The sequence below is a fragment of the Vespa mandarinia genome, chromosome 4 (genome assembly GCF_050613455.1).
Source record: "Vespa mandarinia isolate Hongniang chromosome 4, ASM5061345v1, whole genome shotgun sequence".
NCBI lineage: Eukaryota > Metazoa > Arthropoda > Insecta > Hymenoptera > Vespidae > Vespa > Vespa mandarinia.
Genome location: NC_140813.1, coordinates 6167563 through 6188245, shown reverse-complemented (window position 1 = coordinate 6188245; position 20683 = coordinate 6167563). Strand labels below are relative to the sequence as shown.

Here is a 20683-nt window from a genome sequence, read left to right as displayed (position 1 = left end):
TTTGTGTCCGCTCTATTTTAAAAGGCGTGAGAACATTCACGGTCACTCTAATTAAACTATAAGTACGATACCACTTCAGGTAGAAAAAGAAACACAGATGTGGCAGTGCCTTGAGCAACCGTTGTGAAATGAATTCTATTTGCCTCCCTATTACCCCTCTGTTTTTTCTTTTTGAACACATGACAAATCGCTCATCTTTGTACGATAACAATTATTTGTTTCTATCTTTTTTTGCTTATCCATCTAACTACTCTAGCCATGCTCGTGAGATTCATGTTTGTCGAGCCTATCACGCATAACGTCAAATACTGCATAATATGGATGTAAATGATGAATTATATCAGTATCTATTAAGATATAATGTTTATATCATTAATATTTGACTCTTTTAAAAGATAATTTATAACTGACTTTGAGTTTAACGCTAATTATATCTGTCATCTTCAATATATATATATATATATATATATTATATTAAATGTTATATATACATAGATGTACATGCATGTATGCATGCATATAAATACATTTATGTATATATTTACATATTATATATTGTGTATATGTGTCTCATACTAATAATAATTTTGTGTTTTCATCTGTGTATCTATGTGTTCAATGCTTTTATATGCGTATGTATGTATGTACGTATATATGTATATATATATATATATATATATGTATATATATATATATATATATATGTATCTATGTATGTATGTATATTTGTTGTATTATATTGTTTTGTTTTATTAATATGTATGCACACATATCCACACGCGCTCGCTCGCTTAATAATTTAATAAAGTTTTTATTTTATATATGAAGAATTTAATTTACAGTTTGAATGTCTACTTTTTGGATTTAGGACTGAGATCACAAGAGAAATTGTATAACAATGCATACTCATGCAGTATCATGCAAATTTTTTTGGCCGACATTCAGATCATATGATTTCAAATGAATAAGAAAGCAAACATAGATGTGAAAGAAAGTTCTTAGAGGGTCAGAGCTTGTATCTGATGGCATGTATCGCTCAACTGATTCTGATCCCCTGTAGAATGAGCTGGATGCGTTTGGGGTGTGCCTGGTGGTGTAATAGGCATTCTACCAACAGCAGGAGGAGCATCACCTGCACCTCCCAAGCTATCTTCGGATACTTTACCACTTGATTGCATTATACTATTCACCTTATATTTGCTTTGCCGCAACATAGTTTGCGAATTAGCACTCGAATATTTTTCAGTTGTCTTCCTATTTGCAGACAATGTTGGAGCTACTGTATACCGACGTTGGCCAGATTGTTGCTGCTGTTGTTGCTGCTGGTGCTGAGATGGCAGGGAGGGTTGATAACGGTTTTGAGCCGGTGGATAATACGGGACCTGAGGGGTGGGTGGTGATAAAGTTGGAAGGGGTCGAGTCATGGGGGAGTATGGTGCTGGCGGTGGACTCGCCGGCTTATCTGAACTTGTTGAATCTGTTGTTTGCAAACCCTGTGAAGAGGTGGTACTATCTATTTGACTCATAGTAGAAGATTCATTGCTTTGACTGCTACTATTCAAATTGTCAAATTGATTAGCAGATACAGAACCTGTGGTTCTATAATTATTCGATGCATTCCTCCTACCTGAGGTATAGTTCGTTGATTTATATCCGATCGTGTTGTCAAAATATTGATCTGTATTATAGTTCGTATTTTTACGTCCATTCGCGTAGTCGAAGTTTTGATTTATATTCATATTTCCAATCTTCTGTGAACTATTATTAGATGGATTGTATGTTTGATTATTAAAATTAATATTGGATCCAAAATTACCAGGCTTGCTTAAATTTTGACTCGAAGTGTAATTTCCAGATTTTTGTGTCAAAAAACAAGCCGGAGAGCCCACATTGGAAACAGCAGTTCGTTTGCTATATTGAACTGGTAATCGAGAAGATGTCATAGCAATGGTTGCATACTTATGAGTTCCATCTACATTAGTATACTTATGTGGCAATGAATTTCCTACACTTTGAGCTTTACTAAAAGTGTTTGGATTGATTACCGCTATATGATTTTGAGATTTAACATAATTGCTTTGAGTTATTGTTATACTTGATTTGGTATAATCTCTGGAATTGAGATGTGTTTTAGTACTTGACTCAAATTGTGAAATTGATGGAGGTGTTGGTAAAAGACTGGCACCACCAGAAGTATTGTGAAATTGTGGTGGATGTGTATGAGGAATGTAAACAGGATGATAAACTATAGCTCTACAATGCATTTGATTTGCACTGCAATCATCTATTTCATTTAAACACGTTTGTGAGTTATGTAAATTAGTAGTATGTATCGCGATTGGATGGTAATTGGTGTAACGACTGGACATAGGAAATTTTAGAGGCATTAGGGATACCAGAGGCGTAGCTGATCCTGAAGCAGCTTGTGATTCACCATGTGGTTGCTCCGAGTGGCTTGATGTCGAACGTGAATCCTATGATTTATGTTAACAAATAGTAGGAATACTATTTAGAATGAATATTTTATGATCTAAACACTCTTGTGGTAGAAGATTACTAATTAAATGATAGAAAATTTCTCGTATTTCGATATTTCTCGATGAAATTCCATAGAAAGATCATTAACGTGATTCAATGAGTAAAATCTTATCTATTAAATAAGAGAATTTCTAAAAATCTATATGAAAATACTTAATCAGGGATACATACATGCAATTGAAATGTTGACTTACCTCTTGCGGAGCAGTTTGATTGTCTGATGTAGTAGTTTGTTGACACGAAGTATCAGGGGAGTAAACAAGTAGTTGATGATCAGACAATCCAATAGGTGCATGAGCAGGAGGTGGTGGAGGTGGCCCAGCTGCAAAAGAGTAATAAAGATGATCCATTTGTGGCGGAGGCGGTCCAGTGGGCACTGGTGGATGATGATGTGGTGGTGGTGCAGCAGGAGCATAAAAGTGTGCAGGTGGTGGATGAAGAGACGGGAGCGTTGGCGGTGGACCCGTTGCTGGACTATTTGCTCCTGTACCATTATTGCCACTGTTGTTATTATTGCCACCACTACTTGTGTTGCTCTGCGAACTGCTGGTAGTAAATAGATATGGTGAAGCTCCAGCAGCAGCTGCTCCTGCGTAATATGGTTCGTACTAAACAAACAAAATATCTTAGGCTTAGTTGTTTGTTTTTTAAAGATTACAACTTACAAAAAAGATAATAAAACAAATTTCTTATATAAAGCAAATATATAATATAATGAGATATTGCATAAAATTTACAGCTTTTAGAAGATCTTCTTAAATCTGCATATCACTTTGTACATCATTGCTAGGTGAATTAAGAAGCTATATGAAAATAGAATAAGGAAAGTAAGTACATAAATGAATGTGTACCAGATGAAAAAAATAATAAGTATAAGCCATAAACACATTTAATAGTTACGAATGTTCACTATTGTTAAAAATATCATATGTATATATGTATTTAAAATATATACTTATTAGAATTTCAAGAACTATAACTTAAGTATTTGATATACTAAATTGAACTATTGGAAATAAACATATACAGTATTTTCTTGAAGCTCATGATACATTATTAATCTACCTTGAAGTATACAATGTCATGAATTTACACTTTAGTAAATATGTGACTATATTTTATTGTTATATTCTTTTATGAATAAAATTCTTACCAAATAAAGTAGTTATAAGTACAGCAAAGCAAGTAGTAAAATATTTACATATTATTTGATTTGTTTTATGTGAACATCACTCAAAAAATATATTTTATTTACTAAATGTACATATGTACATTTGTTATACTCCTGTATTTTTTTATTAATTATTTTTTTTATAAATAAGATCATTAATGAAATATGATAATGGAAAACAAACAGTATAATGAAAGTAATTTATGAATTATCATATAATTAAACATTATAGTGCATAGTATATATCATATGTTATTATTATATTTACATGTACTTAGGTAATCCAATAATTATGAATATTTTTATTGATGAATACAAATATTCTTTTGGTCTTAATTTTTTTCCTTCTTACTGAAATATTTAATTCTATAATTAAATAAAAATATTAATATTAGTTCTCTCCAAAATAGGAAGAAGAAAGGATCTTTCTGTTCAAATAGATATTTTTAGGATAAAAAATTAGATTAATTGCATATAAATACTGACGTAAGTGGTATGACATTGTTGGTGTAGTATTAAAACATGATGTGATAACTCTAAGTGGGCATGCAACAATAGGCCATGCGGAAGGCACAATAAAAAGAATGCACAAAAATAACATGTTGCATGCTATTCACTTAGCATTAGACCATGTACCTTTAGACCTCAATACTGTATAGCGTCGAGAAGAACGTAAGTAGGCATTTGTTGAGGGTTGGGTAGAAACGCCGGTGGTATGGCTTCCCCCATCAAACCGTTTGTCTGTCAAACCGTAACCGATATACCGTTTAATATAATGGTTGCTACGTGAACCCACAGTCTTTTGAGAATATGCAAGGATGTATGGAGGATCCAATTCTAATATTACGAAAAAAAGAATTAAAGAACTGTCTAACATAATTTACTTACCGGCATGGGTGGATACTGGTACTGTTGTGGCATGTATAAAGATGGTGCTGGACATGGATACATAACTGGAGCAAAAGTTTGATGACCAGTAGTAGCTTGAGGACCTGTAATCAGAAATAATTATGAAATACTGAACAATATCTATTGTTGTGTATATCAGTAACATATAAATTTGTATAAAATTTTGTAAAGATTGTAATTATATAATATTAACTTATAAGTTTACTAAAAAATATTTACCAAAAACACCTGTAGCTTGATAAATTGTCGCAGGATCTGCTGGTGGTGCTATAGGAGTTCCTGGTGCAGGTGCCGCTGCATTGTAGAATGTCATACCATTCTGGTATGTAAGACCCATACCTGTGCAGACAATTTATTTTCAAAATAATCATACTTTCACTGATACACTGTATAAATATGTTTTTTTAAATAAAATTAAAAGATTTTAATATTTTATTATATATCAATACTGGCATAATACATTTATAAAACCTTAAAATGTATACTATGTAAATGTATGTATATATATTATCAAAATGTTAAAATTAGATATTTGTAATATAAGTACATTTTTCTAACTTTCATTAGTAAATAAACTAACCATTCGCATAATAATAAGTACTACTAGGCACAGAGGGTGGTGAACCAGAACCACCATCGAATGATCTGTTGAAGGGCTGTTTCTTGATTGCAGGAGCTATATTAAGTTTTCTTTCTCTTAGGACAATACATTCAGGCTGTAATTAACACAAATTTATCTTTGTAATCTAAATTTTTAATAAATATCAATAAACATTTACATACAAAAGTTATTTTAAAATACAAATCAATATAAATAATGGTATTACAAACCTCTTGTTGAAGCCGTTTAGCTTCTTCTTCAGTTTCAAATGTGACAAAACCATAGCCTTTTGAAACTCCAGCACGATCAGCAATTATTTTTGTAGCTTTCACAGTACCATATTGAGAAAAAAGTTCTGCAAGTTCTGCCTCACTTGTACTTGCTGAGATTCCCCCAACAAATATACGATTAGGTACCAATGTACCATACTTTGGAGCTGCCATGGTCAGACTTGTGGCTGAAGCAGGGCTAGAAGATGGGCTGGACTCCTCTGTACCGCCCGTTGATGCCGAACTCTAAACAGTGGAACAAGGATATAGGAACATTATTTTATTTACAAAATTATATTGAAAAAGTATTGTCAATTAATAGAAATTGTATAAGAAAATAACATCGCAAACAGAAATAATAATGCTTCGAATTGAAAAATATACAAGACTAAATCTAATACACGGCTATTCAATGATACAATAAATGAAATTATATATAAAATATAAAAAAATGAAAAAGCAAGAAATAAAAAGCCGATAAACGATCAAAGTATATTAATCCATTTGAAAAAAGAAAAAAGAGTATCATATAGGCACGCAACTTGACAATACATTTTGACACAAAGGAAGGTGAAAAAGAAAGTTGGAAAAAATATTTGGAAAAATCACGATAATTCTGTCGGACGGGTATTCAGCAGTTTACGACTACCTTCAGACACGTGCATGTGACCCGACCGTCTCAAGCAGCCGCTTTAACGACTCCGCTTGGATCGTGACGGTGACGAAGTGCGAACTAGGAAAGAAAAACAAAAGACGCATATAATCCGGTACGACTTTGAAGGGTCCCTTTCTGTCGTCGAGAGGCAGGTTATGCGTCGCTGTCAGGCCGTCGTTGCGTCGCGTTATCGTTGACGATGAGGCGAGTTCGTAGACGATATTCACGGCCAAAGCCAGCCGTCAATTGAACGCGAGGTGTCGGCGAGAGAGCTGCCTAAAAATATTGACAAGCAAGAGAAGACGTCGGTCCGTACGGAACGTAGGACGAATTGCCACCTGTACGGGGGTGGTAATTAAAAGGCGCGTAAAAAAGAGGGGGAGGTGATGCCTAAATTAAAGGAAGGCTTCACCGAGACGCATGTCCTCTTCTATTTCGAAACCGAAAGGAAAAAATCGGAGAAGTGCGGAGAAGCGCAAAAGGTGGTACAATTCTTTAAGGGATGTTGTAAGAATGTCTTCGTTTTAAAGTCACTCACCATCTTCGCGAGAGTCGGGCGTGTAAAGTGAGTCCGCTGGCCTTGCTAATTTTCGTCGTAGCAGCTTTTGAGTACCCTGGCCTCGCTCGAGGGTCACCTGGGTGCCCAGGGACTGCCAAGGAGCGTTGCGACCGCTTTGAAAGGACTTCCAGCCTCCGGCGAAGCTGCTGTTCCTTCTCGCTGAACTTCCAAACACTACAGAGACACTTTTACAAGATGGCAGCCGTACTTGCCGCGAAGCGCGCCAAATCGTCTCTATTTCAATTTTTTTGACTAGTTCTATGTCTAACGTTTCTAGTGTTATTTCTACATGAATTTCTTGCTTTTCCTTTTCCCTCCCCTCTTTGTCTTTTATACCTTGATTCATACGACTGAACACTCAAATATTATCAGTGTTATTGAAAGTAAGCCAGAAGTACCAAGAACTTGTATTTCCGATGCTTTCTATCCAATAAGCGAATTATAGATTTACTAGTCAATTTCTGATTTACGTACATATTATTATACAAATGCTTAATAAATATCTATAATAAATTTACTACATTGATAGCCTTCAGATGTCTCATATGTATATGTTTACAATCTTATTAAAGAAAAGAATACATAGTATAATTATGTTTATATCATATATAGTAATATTTTAGGTATATTTATTTATAATATAACTATGAATGAGTAAGACCGAGAAAAATAACTTACTTATAAATCGAGTGGTTAGAAAACTTGTCAAAAATTATTGTACGTTAAAATACTTCGATTTATGATAATAAAAAATTTGTTTACTTTTTACAAGAAAAACAAGTACGATTTGATGCATTTGTTCTTACATATCGCGTTAAATAGAAAATAAAAATCTAGATGTTTATTTGGTACTATTCCGCCATAACAACGGTAGTCGGTTACTTCTGAACATTATGTGCTAGTAAATCATAATAAATATTTCATCGAATTCTTACCTAATTTGTCCTGAACGCTCCAGAGTGGTTTTCCTCGAATATTAACATGATTACAGATCAAATACTTTCTAATCAACAAGCGAATAAAAACACTGAAATTGAAACGAGAAACGAGAACGGAGGAAAAAACTAAAATATGCCTCCTCACTGCATTGTTGGACTTCGAAGACTGAAACATTCGCCGCCTTACTACGTTAACAATGATTGTACTTCTTTTAATCGTAAATTGTTCTTATTTTGCCTACAAAATTAATAAAAATTTCTTAGATTATACGATTTGAAATTAAAAGATTGTTTATAACAAAATGAAATATATTAAATGAATAATATTTTTATTAATGTGATCAGAATGTTTCTTCTTAATTTTGTTTTGATCATAGTTGTATCAAACGCCGAAGCTTAAATGTTTATCGAAAAACAAATGATTCGTTTCAATAGCAACGAGTCTTTGTTTTATAACATATTTCTTACATATACATAAATATTAACATATTACATCATATAATATATATAAATCCCTTTAAAAAACCGACAATAAATGAATAAATCAAAATCATTTACAAAAACAGATTATATTTTCTTCAAAAAAATGGTCATATTTATTTGAAATATATTTTTTTCTATTTCTCTTCTTATAAAAATATATGAAATTTTTGAACACTTGATCACATAAATTATTAATTATATGAATACAGCATGCATACCAGTCCATCATAGATTCTTGTAATAGAATCACTATTGTATGCAAGAAATTTATTAAAAAAATATATATTTACACAAAATTTACAAGAAATATATTCTTTAATATATATATCTATATATAATTTTAATCAATACACTTTGCAGAATTCCCTGGAACAAAGATATATGGTGTCATATTATGACTTTGATAATCAGAAAGAATTTCTGAATTACCGTTTGTATTCTGAAAATAAATGAAGCCATTAGAACCTTTTCTAATATAATAAATGTTTGAAAGATTGAAAATATTGAAAAAAGTATTGCTGGCTTACATATTTTTTATGCATAGCAAGGCAGAAAGTGCAAACTTGTGGTCTAGCTTGCATATCACTCCAATCACTTGTTGAGTATACTCGACCACTTTCTTCTAGTTGCAAACAAGGTTGATCCATAGCACCAACAACAAGAACTGCGCCCAAGTGACTGATGTAACTACTCGCTAATCTGAGAGTCTCTATTTTGGATAATTTTCTATCTGCTGGCTCCGTTGGAATCAATGTTCTCAATGCGCTGAAAGCTGTGTTCACGCTGCACAGTGAAGATTGCTTTTCTTGAATCGTGAACCTGTATTTATTGACAATGTTTTTCAATGATTTTATTTCAAATAAATAGTACTAGAAAAGAATATCTTTTTTCCTTCTCCATGAGCTTTCCTTGAAAGACATAATTAGTCTTTAGTTTGAAATTGTCCCAAAGAAGGCAGAGGAGAGAGAAAACCTTTCTAGAACACACATACTAATACAAAATCATTGAAAAATACTGTACATTGAAAGAAACGTTACCGATTGTTTTTTACCGGTAATGTTACTAATACCATTATGAAATATTATATACTATATATTAATAATAAATCTAAACTTATATATATATATATGTATGTATATGTGTATACAAATATACATACATATATATAGAGCATTTTTTAATGATTTATTGCCACGTTTTATATACTTATTATAAAAAAAATATTTAATTAAAGCCTTACATTTACCTGTGAGTTCTATCTCTTTCACGTGCGTTAGCTTGATATCTCTGTTTATTTGATTCTTCTTTTTTACGTGTAGTCATTGTTTTCAATACTTATTTCGAAATGATATTAGAACGTTTTTTAAACTCTTATCCAGTCGCGGCAAGAACGTCTTTATGAATGAGTGTTACTCCAATTTCCTTCAGTTCTTCCAGTTTATGGAAGTCCCCTCTCATGCGTTACCGCCAATCCCCACCCCGACCCTCGCTGCAACGGAACATATGTGAAGTACACGTGCATGGGATCAGGGCCGCAAGGATCGTATAACATGAGAGAACATATGAATATTTGAAAAAGCCGAATTTTTGGCAAATAGAGCCAATAATAAAAATATAACTTTACTCTATATATATATATATATATATATATATATATATATATATATATAAATTTATATATACATAAAATAGTTTTTAAAATATAAATTTATTATCAAATAAGTAAATACGCGAGAAAAATATATAATTAAAAGTTATCAAGATTAATTGTGTAATTTATTTGAAATCATCTATTAGTTGATCGTCTTATTTTTTGTATGTACTATGAACGATCTGAACAACAAAATATGTATATTTAACTCTTAGGAATATACGCGAGTACTTGCGGGCGCCAAGACTCCCACGTAATATGGTCAGAAGCTGAGTTTCACATTACACTCAATAAAAACAAGTCGTTGAGCGGTAGTAGGGCGAGGAAAACAAATTCCATCTGTAAAACTAATTAGGACACTTTCATACGGCTTCCAGACGGTGGCGGATAGTTACTAACAACTTCATGTTTCAATTTTCGTGCCTGTAAAAAAAGTCCTTGGTGAAGATAAAATTTTTCTCTTTTTTTTCTTTTTCTTTTATCTTTCATTTTAAATATGAATTTTGCAAATATTAATTGTACTGTGGCAAGCGAAAATTTTAATTATTGAAGTTTCATTATTCTTCAATATTGGAATAATTTGATAACATGACTTAACATATATGACTATATATACTTTTTTAAATCATAAAAAATGTATTGCTGAAAAATAAAAAAATTTGTTATCATTATATAAAATATTATATACTATAATAATCGTTTCATGAATATTATTATATATTTGTAAATGCATTAATCATATAAAATAAAAAACGTTCTTAACAATGTAATAAATAAAACCACTGCACAAAAGATTATTAATGTAAATTATACATATTTTTTTTCTAAATAAGCAATAAAGAGAAAAACGCGATCTATGCTCTTTAAGTCGAAAATAATATATTTACATTACATATTAATAATATATCAAAGGAGAAAAATATATAATTCAATTGCACGTTTGTATGAAATATTTACTTTGTTAAATAACTAAGTTACATTGATTCAATTATAGCATAATTTACATATTCAAATGTTTATTAGAATAGAGAAGATATTTCAAAAAATTATAGAGAATCCTTCAAAATTTCCGATGTTAATATTTTCATTTACTGTACGATTTGTTATTTAATGTACAATGCAAATCATGATTAATTAAACATTATGCGTTTACGCTCAACAATTTCCTACAAACGTTTAACTTTGGTCACTTTGTTTTAATGTTCACTACATACCAGGCGTTCGCGCTACTGTTACCAAAGGCCCATATAGTCTCTCATTAATCTTAAGCAGTACTTATAGAAAATATACAAATATCTGTGACAGAAATTATGTAATATTCAACTTAAATTATTCCATATACACGATAAATATTGGAAGTCTAAATTGCCCCTGTGATTATAAACAAGAACGGGCACGATAATAGAAATGTAAATTTTATTCTAATATTTTATATAATACTTTACTCGTAAAGGCTCAATAATGTATAAAGTTTAATGAAATGATTAAAAAGAAAAAAGAAGAAAAAAAAAAAAGAAAAAAGAGAAAAAAACTAGAAGAAAGTACTTTATGCATAGTATCCACGAATCCAGATTAGTAAAGTTACCTGGCTCAACATTTTGGCATTTGCACCATCAAGATAAAATTGAATAACAATTAATGATTTCTATCAAACTTATTAATTCCAATACCTATAAGAAAGAAAAAAAAAGATATATAAAAAAAAGAAATATACACATTAAAGCACTATTATATATAATCTTCATTTCTACGATACTAGAATAAAATCTAGTACTCTCGATGAATTTTTCACTACATTATTTACACTAACAAGTTACATTACGTAACACTTTAAGTCTCAATATGTCACTAAAAGATCGTAAAAATAATTTATGATCTTAAATACAAGATCAACGATCATGAACAAATGTTGCCATTTGTTCTTGCACCATACTGGCACAGTATATTGTACCATATTTGTTTTGTGCAATTAATTGCATCCCTATTTATAAAGGATAATCAGTATGATATAAATACAATTATATTTAAGGACGAGATCCACGTGCAGCTTCTTCCAATGCACGCACTTTAAGCTCGCGCTCACGCTGTTGTCTAAAAAACATCCTTCGTTAATCCAATATATATTTAATTCGTTTATTAAAGCATACGAAGGAATATATTGTTATTTATTTGAAAAGACGAACCTCAGATATTCCTCATGATGAGCCACAAGCGATGCATGTGGAGGAAAACGATCGCGTTCCATCATCAAATGACGTTGCAATTGTTCATGATGCACTGCCATATCCGCATATGGTCTTCCAAGAAGCTCAGCTGGATGAAGAGCCAATGCTGGATCACGAGGCATTAAACCTGGCCGAGGATAATTAGCACCAGCAGCAGCTATGCAAATAACAAATGATAAAACAAATGGAAAGTATTTCAAATGTTCTATCATTTTATGTAATTAATATATGTATATTTATAAGATATATATAAGCAAATATAGAAAAATGCTTTAAAAAAGCATGCACTATTGAGAATACAATAAATCTGTTAAAAAATATTTAATAATTAATAAGTTAACAATACTTGTTAATGAATATTCAATATTGTTCTTATTTTTACATTTATTACATGTTGGATAAAAAATTGATTATCGAAAACGTAACACTTTTGAGTTACTTTGACATTATATATCAAAAATATTCATTGAACGATTAATTTGTCTACTTTTTATCACATACACACACCCATTCATACATATCTATGTACACTACTTCTTTTGTATCACTCACGCGTACACTCGCACTTGCACCTAAATATGTATAATGTGAATAACTGAAAAACTGTATGACCGAAACAGCTGTCGTTCGTACTTCGAATAATAAGCTAGAGTTAAAAAAGGGTCAAAAGATTTAATTGCCAGAACATGATGGCATGAGAAAGTAAAGCGATAGAATATGAAAACTTATTGTTATAGATGTTTGTCAAAAGGAAACTCTTAAGAGAAACTTAGAACATCCTGACTCTGGCACCTACCAGGCAGGGGGAATCCAGCTGCAGCCGCAGCTGCCTCCTGCTGTTGCTGAGCCTGTTGCTGGGCCTGCTGTTGTCCCGGATGTAAGTGCAAGTGCGTATGCGCATGCGTATGCGCGTGAGTGTGAGCGTGATACTCGGGCGAGATGCCAGCCATCTGCAACCGGACCATCGGGTCAGCAGCTAGAGCCAACCGCTCGTCCAGCTGGCCATGGTGATGAGCCGCTACGGGATGGCCAGCCCCTCCACCCGCTGGCCCCCCGCCGGCTGCAGTCGGTATCCCTAAACCCGATAGTGCCTCGATCAAATATACCATTTTTGTTTTACGGTGTAAAAATAGTCAACTACACTATCTTCTATCTTTCACATATACATTCCACTCGTCACTGCAACACTTTGCATTCCTTCAAGATACTTTCCTTTAACCGTTCAAAAGAATATCTTTATAAATAATTATAGAAAGTAACTGGCTAATTTCGAGACGAGTAGATATCTATAAAATAATTACAAAAGATAAAAAGTAATAATTACCTAATCTTTCTAGTCGTTCTCGTTCTAATTGACTTGGTCCAGGCGGAGCTCCATATAGACCAAATTGGTGCAAAGCTTGTGGTGGTCCCGATGGTCCTGGGGCGAGACCTGCAGCCGCATATCGTCGATGAATTTCCAACCAATGTGGATCAACAGGAGCCGGCATTGGTCTGGGTGTTCCTTTTAATAGTTCCTCCTTTAAACGATCATTTAATTCTCTCTCACGCAACTCTCTTATTTCGCGTTCTCTCTTTTCACGTTCTAAATGTTCTAGTTCTAAACGTTCCCTCGCAGCTGGTCCATACATATAATGGATCATCGGATCTGGTGGAGCAGGATGTCTAGCAGGTGAAAACGCTGCATGTGGCCTTGCATATTCAGAGAGTTGTCTTAAAGCTGGTGTATCTGCATAAGACCCTGGTCTTGTTCCATACCTATCATATGGTGAGACAACGGGTTCAAGTGGACCACGACTGGGTGGCTTACAAGTTTCAGGTTGTTTCTCTGGAGTCGTCATTTTTCTAGCCTGCTGTGCAGCAACTCTATCACGTTCTTCTCTTTCTCTCTCTGCTTGTTTTCTTGATCTTTCTTCTCGCTTTCTAGCTAACTTAGAATCAGGCACAGGTTTAAACATCAAATCTGTCCTGGTACATGAATTATTTTCACCTCGATTCCAATGTCGTAAAAATATTGCAGATTGTGATCTGTGACATTCGGAGTCTTCAATTCTTGGCTCAGGAGAAGGTCCACGTGGACTGGGCGGTTCTTCTGGTTCTGGCTCACCAAGATCCTGTTCCATCTTTGGTTCCTGCACAACAGGTGGTTGTGCTTGAGGAGGTCGATGATGATGGTGTACAGAACTAGTTGATGTTAAACACGTTGCTGAAACGAGCGACGGTTTACGCTGAGTATTATGTGAACTATGCGATGACGAGTGACTGTGAGAACTATGAGAGGAGATAGTTAACAGTTTGTCGTGATGCAAGGTAGTCGCTTGATGCATACTAGAAGAATGATGATGGGTAGCAATAAGATTTTCTCCTTCTTCTCTGGTCGTCACACTAGAACTTGTACTAGAGTGATGAGCTGTCATCATTGTTGTATTCTCTTGACTTCTTTGTGGTGATGGTGGTGGAATAGCATGGGGTACTGGTCCATATGAGTATGGTGGAAACGAGGGATATCCACCAACAGGTGCGTATCCTGGATAAGCATGTGGATGGTAAGGATGCATCGCTGTAAATAATGAATGATGCATCAAGGGATGATGAGGATGGAACGGATGAGCCATATGTGGACTAGGCTGTTGCGCCGGATGCATCACGGGTTGAGGAATAGATGTCGGCGGAGGCGGTAACGTTGGCGTTGGCGATGCTGCCACTGATTGAATCTGTGGCACTGGTTGATTACTTGGCATTGAATGTTTACTTGGTGTAGGTGGTTTACTAGTACTATCTGGATCTTTTTTTATATTTTCCAAACTTGGACCAGGAAAACCGGTCTGAAAACCAGGAACTTTCACTTCTTTTAAACTTTGCAAAGGATCCGGTTCAGGAGGAATAATTTCTTGTTTAATTTTTAAGTTTTGTGGTTCCATTGGTGGAGTTCCAGCTAAATTATAAATGCTCGAAGGTTTTTCCATAGATAGAATTCCACTTGGTTGAATCGGTTGGAACATATTCGGCGGTTCTGCTCTTTCTGGTTCATTATTTTCAGTACGTTCGGATACTCTTTCAGATATTCTATCAGAAATTCTACCATCACGCATTCTTTCTGTAGATAATCTTTCTTCTGGAATTCTTTCGGTCATTCTACTTTCCGATGACATGACCGTTAATCCAAGAGGCTGTGGCGAACTTGATATTTGAGGTATCTGAGATATACTTGCTGGTATATTTTGAGATATATTTAGATTCAACGGAGGGCCTCCAATACTTTGTGGCAAACCTTGTGTACTCGACATATTCTCAGGATGTGCGCGTAAACTTTGCGTTGGTCCCATATTTTGAGTGGTAGACATATTTTGTGGTATATTTGGTGGTATTTGTATGTTTTGAGATAAATTCTGTGGCACATTTTGAACTGGTGGAACATTAGATGCATATTGCATGTTTAGTGGTAATCCTTGCTGATTAGGTGATATAATTTGTGTACTTTGGATATTTTGTGAACCATTTGGTGGACACATGCTACTTACTGTATTTGACATTGTTTGAGACAAGTTACGAGGTATATTTTGATTCATATCATTCATATTTAGTGGCTGTGATGTACTCAAGTTCAGCTGTTCTGGTTCTTTCATTTCTTCGTTAGAAGGTGACATAGCTGTTTCTATTGGCAGTGGTTCTAATTTCAATGGTTGATTCATGGCTAAAGGTACATCTTCTATTTGATCTTTAGTTTCTACTGGTTCTTCCAATAATGGTTTTTTATCTAAAGTATGAATAACAGGAACAGATATAGGTAAACTTTGTATAGGACCTGGCACAGGAGTTGAAGTTGGTGTAGGTTCAGAAGGTTCTTCTGGCGTAGTTACAGCTGGACTAACAGGCTCCTCAGGTTGTACGGCGATTGGTGTAGGTTGATTTTCATTCGTATCTCCTTCTGTTTCTCTTTCAGGCTCATCCATAAGAGAATTACTGTCAGTAGTGAGTGATTCCGAAGGACTCTCTGGCCTGTCACCACGTTTTCGTTTTTGAGCTTCCTTATCTTCCTCTGCATCATCCGCTTGGCTTCGTTTTTGAGCTTTCTTTGGTGTTTCTGGTTTACTAGAAGACTTTTTCTTACTTTTATCGGGTGTTTGTTGTTGCTGTTGCTTTTCTTGATCAGGGGTGTCTGTTCCACCGGTACGTCGTGGTCGCGCAGGTCTTGGCGTTTCTTTTGCCTTATTTCGCGTTCGCATTCTACCTGGGCTATCTGGCGACTCCGCAGGCACAGGGCGGAACAAATAAGGAGGAGCAGGCGGTAATTCTCCCGTTTTCTTTAAATGTGCTCTGCATTCCGTACAAAGTAATAATCTATCTTTACCAGCAACCTGATAATCCTTAGAATTAGTTGAGAAACAATGTTGACAAGAATGCGTTGCACCGTTTGTATTAGTATCGCGAGAATCACTATCCTCTTCAGAATTATCGTCTTCTGTTACAGAACTAATCTCTCCTCCAGGATTATTACTTGCTGGTGTGCCAACAGGTACAGTTTCTGGTTCTGAAGCGGGTTCTTTTGTATTAGCATTAGCAGCCGGCGTATCTTTGGGTGGCGTAGGAACTTCCTCTTTAGGAGTGCCTGCTCTAGAATTACGTGTATTTCGAATTCTTCGCAAAGAACCTTGTCGTCGTCTACGATGTGGTCGATTATTATTTGCACCTGGGGTTTTCTTCCACAAATAGTAAAATTCGACCAATTCCGGCTATAAAAAATAAATGTTACATAATTATTATTTCATTAAATATAATCGATATTTAATTAATATATATTTTACCGTATCTTTATGAGGTAGAAGATCCTTCCTAATACGAGAAAAATTTTTTCCAAATTGTCGAAGACCTTTGACAAACCGTTTCTATGAGAGAAAGTGATAGTTGATTAATTTTGAGTATAAGTTTCCCTATAGATTATAAAACCATACACGAATTAAAAAGGACGTAATATATCATATTAATACTTATTTATGTTTTACTTACAGTTTCTTCTTCAGACCATTTCTTATCGATGCCTTTAGGTACAGGACATTTAACAAGAGCTTGCAATGCTCTTCCAGGATCATATCCAGAATCATGTAAAATATCCAAAGCATTGATAGTAGTATCGTCTCTCGAAGCTGCAACACAACCATCATCTGGGGATCCTCCGTCACACATTCCAGCAAATGCAGCCATGGATCGTGCTGCTCTCAAATACATGAGTAGATCTCCATCCAATGCCATGGCTGGAATCCATCTTAGCTCTTCTCTCTCTTTAGAGAATTCTGGATCAGGAAGCAGCTCTCCAGGTGGGATACCCGGCCGATACTCAGGCAAACGGGCCTGACAAGAAACCAATTCCTGTACCCAAAATTCGGGATTGTGCGCAGTTAGCACCAATGCCAAAGCAAGTTAGTTATACGCACCTATACTCTGGCTTGTCTTTTGAAATAAATAGAACCAATAATTCTTTTTTCATTCATAGTTTCGACCATATCAAATCATATCAAATTTGATATTTTATTAAATTAAATAATATGTGAAAACAAAATTTTTGTTAAAAAAGCTAAAAATTGTACAACATATATCATCCTCATTGTCTAAAAATCCCATAAACAAATTACAAGCAAGGAAAATTAGAATAACTGGGAAATTAGAAACACAATTTAAATAAATATTCATGTATACATTAAATTATAAGCGTAGATGGTTCAAGTAACCAATGAAGTACAGCTATGAAATGAAGACATGTAATTAACACGAAGCATGTGTTACCTCTTTTTACCCATAATACCTTTCAATTATTTCACCGTGACTGAAAACCACATAAGTTGCACTGAGTATAAATTCTTATACTATAAATAAGTATTCCACGCACTATATATTAATATATGTGTATATCTTAATAGTAATTTCCAATATCTTTTTTGTTTATGGAAATTTAGCACTTTTACTTATACCTAAAGTTTTTCTATATAATTATAGTATACTTATTAATTGTAATTATTAACATTTAGATTGATGTAAAATTATTTGTCAATAGGTTAATTTTTAAAACATACTTATCTTTATATATATTACAAGGATACTAAACTACACTTATCTATGACATTTATTTATGACTTATATTGTGCGCAGAACTATTCTGTTATTTGAACCATCAACATAAAACAATAAAACATACACATATTTTAAAGATTTTCTATGATGTAATATAAATATTCATTACATAATTGATCTGACAGAATGCAGAAAAATCTACATATTTCATTTTTTAAATGTAAATGTAGTCTGTACAATGAGTGATTCCATTAATAAGCACACACCATGCACAAAATGTATAGAACATGAATTAATATAACCAATAGTTGTAATTCTTACTAATCACTATATGAGTCATACATTTCTATAAAATCAATCGTCATTTAATTCAACGATTACTTTAAAAGGATAATGTATTTTTTAGGCAAGAGCACCATGAATAAATATGGCATGTAAAAAGTGAATTTAAATTAAACGTAATACACTAACATTCGTCAATGTACAATGTATTTATTACTTTTTCTCTCTCCTTTTCTTGCCTGAAGGTTATATTTTCCTTAACTAACTCTCTTATATATGGAATACATTTTAAATATAATTTAATTAATTTTTTTGCTTGTACTCATATAATGCATTGGAGAACCACAAGCCTTGAGTTAGGTACGCTGCACAATAGAGCTAAGTAGCAAAAAAGTTTTTGAAGATATATGGCAAACCTGGTGTGAAGGGCCAACTCGAATCTCGCCCTGGGTCCCAGCAGACATCTCCCCCTCCTCCGAAGCTCCACCGTCTTTCTCCAGTGTTTCGAGTGGCTTCAGTCTTCGACTTTCAGTAATTTCCTATCATCCACCCCCTGAACCGTATATTTTTTCTATCAGTATATTTGCAGTAATTATTGAAGGTGCATTATGCTTAGCATGCTGTCTTTTAACTATCATTCTACATTGAAGTGATATATTATTATTAATTTCAATATAATTTTAAGATAAATGATTGAATAATATGCAACAACTAATATGAATTTAATGATTATATTAAAATACTCTAATTGAGTTAACTTTTTTATAAGAATATATTTTAAATTATAGATTTTCATCTTGATACTCATATAATCTTACAAGACCTATGAAACTGTTATACTGATAATATATTTACAACTTAACACCAGGTAAACCATGTGTTAATAGAAAGTTGTAGAATTAACCTCAATTATCAGTAGCAAATTGCAGAACGATTCATGCAAAATATTAGCATTATTTTTATTAAAATTTAAATTCCATAAGCTCTAATAAGTTTATAACAAATAACACAATTTGAAAAAAAAATTGCAAGACATAACAGAACGTAATGACTACTAGTAGTACTAGCAATTATAATAGATTATGGAAGAAAAACATGAATATGTTGGTTCATCGATATAATCAATTACAGAAAAAAGCTTATTAGAGATATTAGACTTTAAATTTCATTAAAAAGAAACTCATGCAATCATGTGTATTAAAATTACATATTATAAAAATTAGTTTAAATTAATTTGCAAAATAAAATATGTTGATCTTTCAACGAAGACTGTAATTCATATATAAAGACATTTTTTTAAATGTATACTGAGGCTTCGTGTTAATTACCTATCAGAAAATGTTATAAAAATATTTAATCATCGATACAAATAGATGTACATCATTACATTTACTATTTTCCTTGCTATGTTCTAATCTATAATTTCAAATGTATTTGGGAAAAAATACACATTACAAATAACTACTTATATAAAAACAATTAATATATTATAATAATATGAAACATGGACAAGCCTATAAATTGATTGATGGGATAATATAAAAAACTTGCATATTCCAACAATTTTAAAGCCTGAAATATCTTAGATTTTTCAAGTGGTCTTAAGTCACGGTGAAAGCAATAAGTAGCATAAGATCAAGCTTTTAACAAACACAATCTTATGCTCTTTACTGCAGTTACTACCATTTCTACGAAACTTACGAAAATATAACCTACGGTTAAAATTTGATTGAGTCATTAGCACGATCTGACGACACGATGAAAAAGAACGAAAAAAAACGAGAGAGAGAGAGAGAGAGAGAGAAAGAAAGAAAGAAGAGAGAGGAAAGAGAGAGAGAAAGAGAGAAGAGAGAGGAGAGAGAGAGAGAGAGAAAGAGAGAGAGAGAGAAAACTATTTGCACAATTTCATCATATGGATGGAACGCCAGCGGAAACGTGTATCTTTCCTTTTCGCAATTTTTCGAAGCAGCTTATTAGAGCTTCTCAGCTTGATGCTTTCGACACAAAGATGATCATTTTTGTTCGATATTTTTCTCAAAATTTTTAAAATATGAAATTGAAGAAGAATCACGAGGTACCTCCCTGAGCACACGTCGAAATAATGTGGAATGCCATAAAATTTCAAGGCAAACTCACTCACCCGTGTTCCAAAATGCCTCAACGACGATGCGCTCGCATTGTTTCCCGTGACGCCGCTCGTTTCGGCGACAACGCACGCGCTGAATTGTCCGTGCGATTGCTAACTTCTGACTAAAAAATCGAACAATGATTCTCCGTTAAATCAGGTCTCAGGTGCTCCTCGAGTTGCCTTGTACGAATCAGTAGCCACAACACCC

The 20683-nt window shown here is 33.5% G+C and overlaps 3 protein-coding genes across 14 annotated transcripts; all 3 read right to left on the bottom strand.

Moving 5' to 3' along the window:
• Positions 1-697: 697 nt before the first annotated feature.
• On the bottom strand, positions 698-7805 carry LOC118450284 (uncharacterized). 3 transcript variants are annotated; one of them, XM_085656742.1, is made up of 9 exons: positions 7638-7805; positions 6682-6876; positions 6138-6221; positions 5450-5734; positions 5199-5334; positions 4838-4957; positions 4598-4701; positions 2733-3146; positions 698-2474 (listed from the first exon to the last, which is right to left on the bottom strand). In XM_085656742.1, exons 4-9 carry the CDS (start codon positions 5660-5662, stop codon positions 999-1001), a joined length of 2463 nt encoding a protein of 820 aa, XP_085512868.1. In that variant the 5' UTR covers positions 5663-5734; positions 6138-6221; positions 6682-6876; positions 7638-7805; the 3' UTR covers positions 698-998. The 3 variants fall into 3 exon arrangements, with proteins under 3 accessions (XP_085512868.1, XP_035741836.2, XP_035741835.2); XM_035885943.2 differs by lacking the exon at positions 6138-6221; XM_035885942.2 differs by lacking the exons at positions 6138-6221; positions 7638-7805 and having other exon boundaries at positions 6682-6963.
• Positions 7806-8322: 517 nt separating this feature from the next.
• Positions 8323-9697, bottom strand: LOC146873060 (basic helix-loop-helix transcription factor scleraxis). 3 transcript variants are annotated; one of them, XM_085656305.1, is made up of 3 exons: positions 9370-9697; positions 8651-8906; positions 8323-8562 (listed from the first exon to the last, which is right to left on the bottom strand). In XM_085656305.1, the coding sequence occupies exons 1-3, from the start codon at positions 9444-9446 to the stop codon at positions 8464-8466; spliced, it is 432 nt and encodes a 143-aa protein (XP_085512431.1). In that variant the 5' UTR covers positions 9447-9697; the 3' UTR covers positions 8323-8463. The 3 variants fall into 3 exon arrangements, with proteins under 3 accessions (XP_085512431.1, XP_085512432.1, XP_085512430.1); XM_085656306.1 differs by having other exon boundaries at positions 8324-8562; positions 8651-8942; positions 9364-9693; XM_085656304.1 differs by having other exon boundaries at positions 8329-8562; positions 8651-8942; positions 9370-9682.
• A 115-nt stretch (positions 9698-9812) lies between these two features.
• On the bottom strand, positions 9813-20629 carry LOC118450283 (uncharacterized). 8 transcript variants are annotated; one of them, XR_014982027.1, is made up of 9 exons: positions 20488-20629; positions 18764-18900; positions 17007-17366; positions 16805-16885; positions 13324-16732; positions 12796-13074; positions 11958-12156; positions 11360-11877; positions 9813-10197 (listed from the first exon to the last, which is right to left on the bottom strand). XR_014982027.1 is itself a non-coding variant. In XM_035885935.2 (8 exons), the coding sequence occupies exons 2-8, from the start codon at positions 18809-18811 to the stop codon at positions 11799-11801; spliced, it is 4455 nt and encodes a 1484-aa protein (XP_035741828.1). In that variant the 5' UTR covers positions 18812-18900; positions 20488-20629; the 3' UTR covers positions 9813-11798. The 8 variants fall into 8 exon arrangements, 7 of the variants coding, with proteins under 7 accessions (XP_035741828.1, XP_035741829.1, XP_035741831.1 ...); XM_035885935.2 differs by having other exon boundaries at positions 9813-11877; XM_035885936.2 differs by having other exon boundaries at positions 9813-11865.
• Between the last annotated feature and the right edge of the window lie 54 nt (positions 20630-20683).

Coding starts and splice junctions, on each gene's coding strand:
- LOC118450284 (XM_035885943.2), bottom strand. Junction 4,958..5,198: donor TACTTATTATTATGCGAATG/GTTAGTTTATTT, acceptor TTGTCTGCACAG/GTATGGGTCTTACATACCAG. Junction 2,475..2,732: donor ATCAAACTGCTCCGCAAGAG/GTAAGTCAACAT, acceptor CATAAATCATAG/GATTCACGTTCGACATCAAG.
- LOC146873060 (XM_085656304.1), bottom strand. CDS start 9,446: ATGACTACACGTAAAAAAGAAGAATCAAATAAACAGAGATATCAAGCT. Junction 8,943..9,369: donor GAAAGAGATAGAACTCACAG/GTAAATGTAAGG, acceptor CAATAAATACAG/GTTCACGATTCAAGAAAAGC. Junction 8,563..8,650: donor TTGCTATGCATAAAAAATAT/GTAAGCCAGCAA, acceptor ATTTATTTTCAG/AATACAAACGGTAATTCAGA.
- LOC118450283 (XM_035885935.2), bottom strand. CDS start 18,811: ATGTCTGCTGGGACCCAGGGCGAGATTCGAGTTGGCCCTTCACACCAG. Junction 16,886..17,006: donor AATGGTCTGAAGAAGAAACT/GTAAGTAAAACA, acceptor TTTCTCTCATAG/AAACGGTTTGTCAAAGGTCT. Junction 11,878..11,957: donor CATCATGAGGAATATCTGAG/GTTCGTCTTTTC, acceptor GGATTAACGAAG/GATGTTTTTTAGACAACAGC.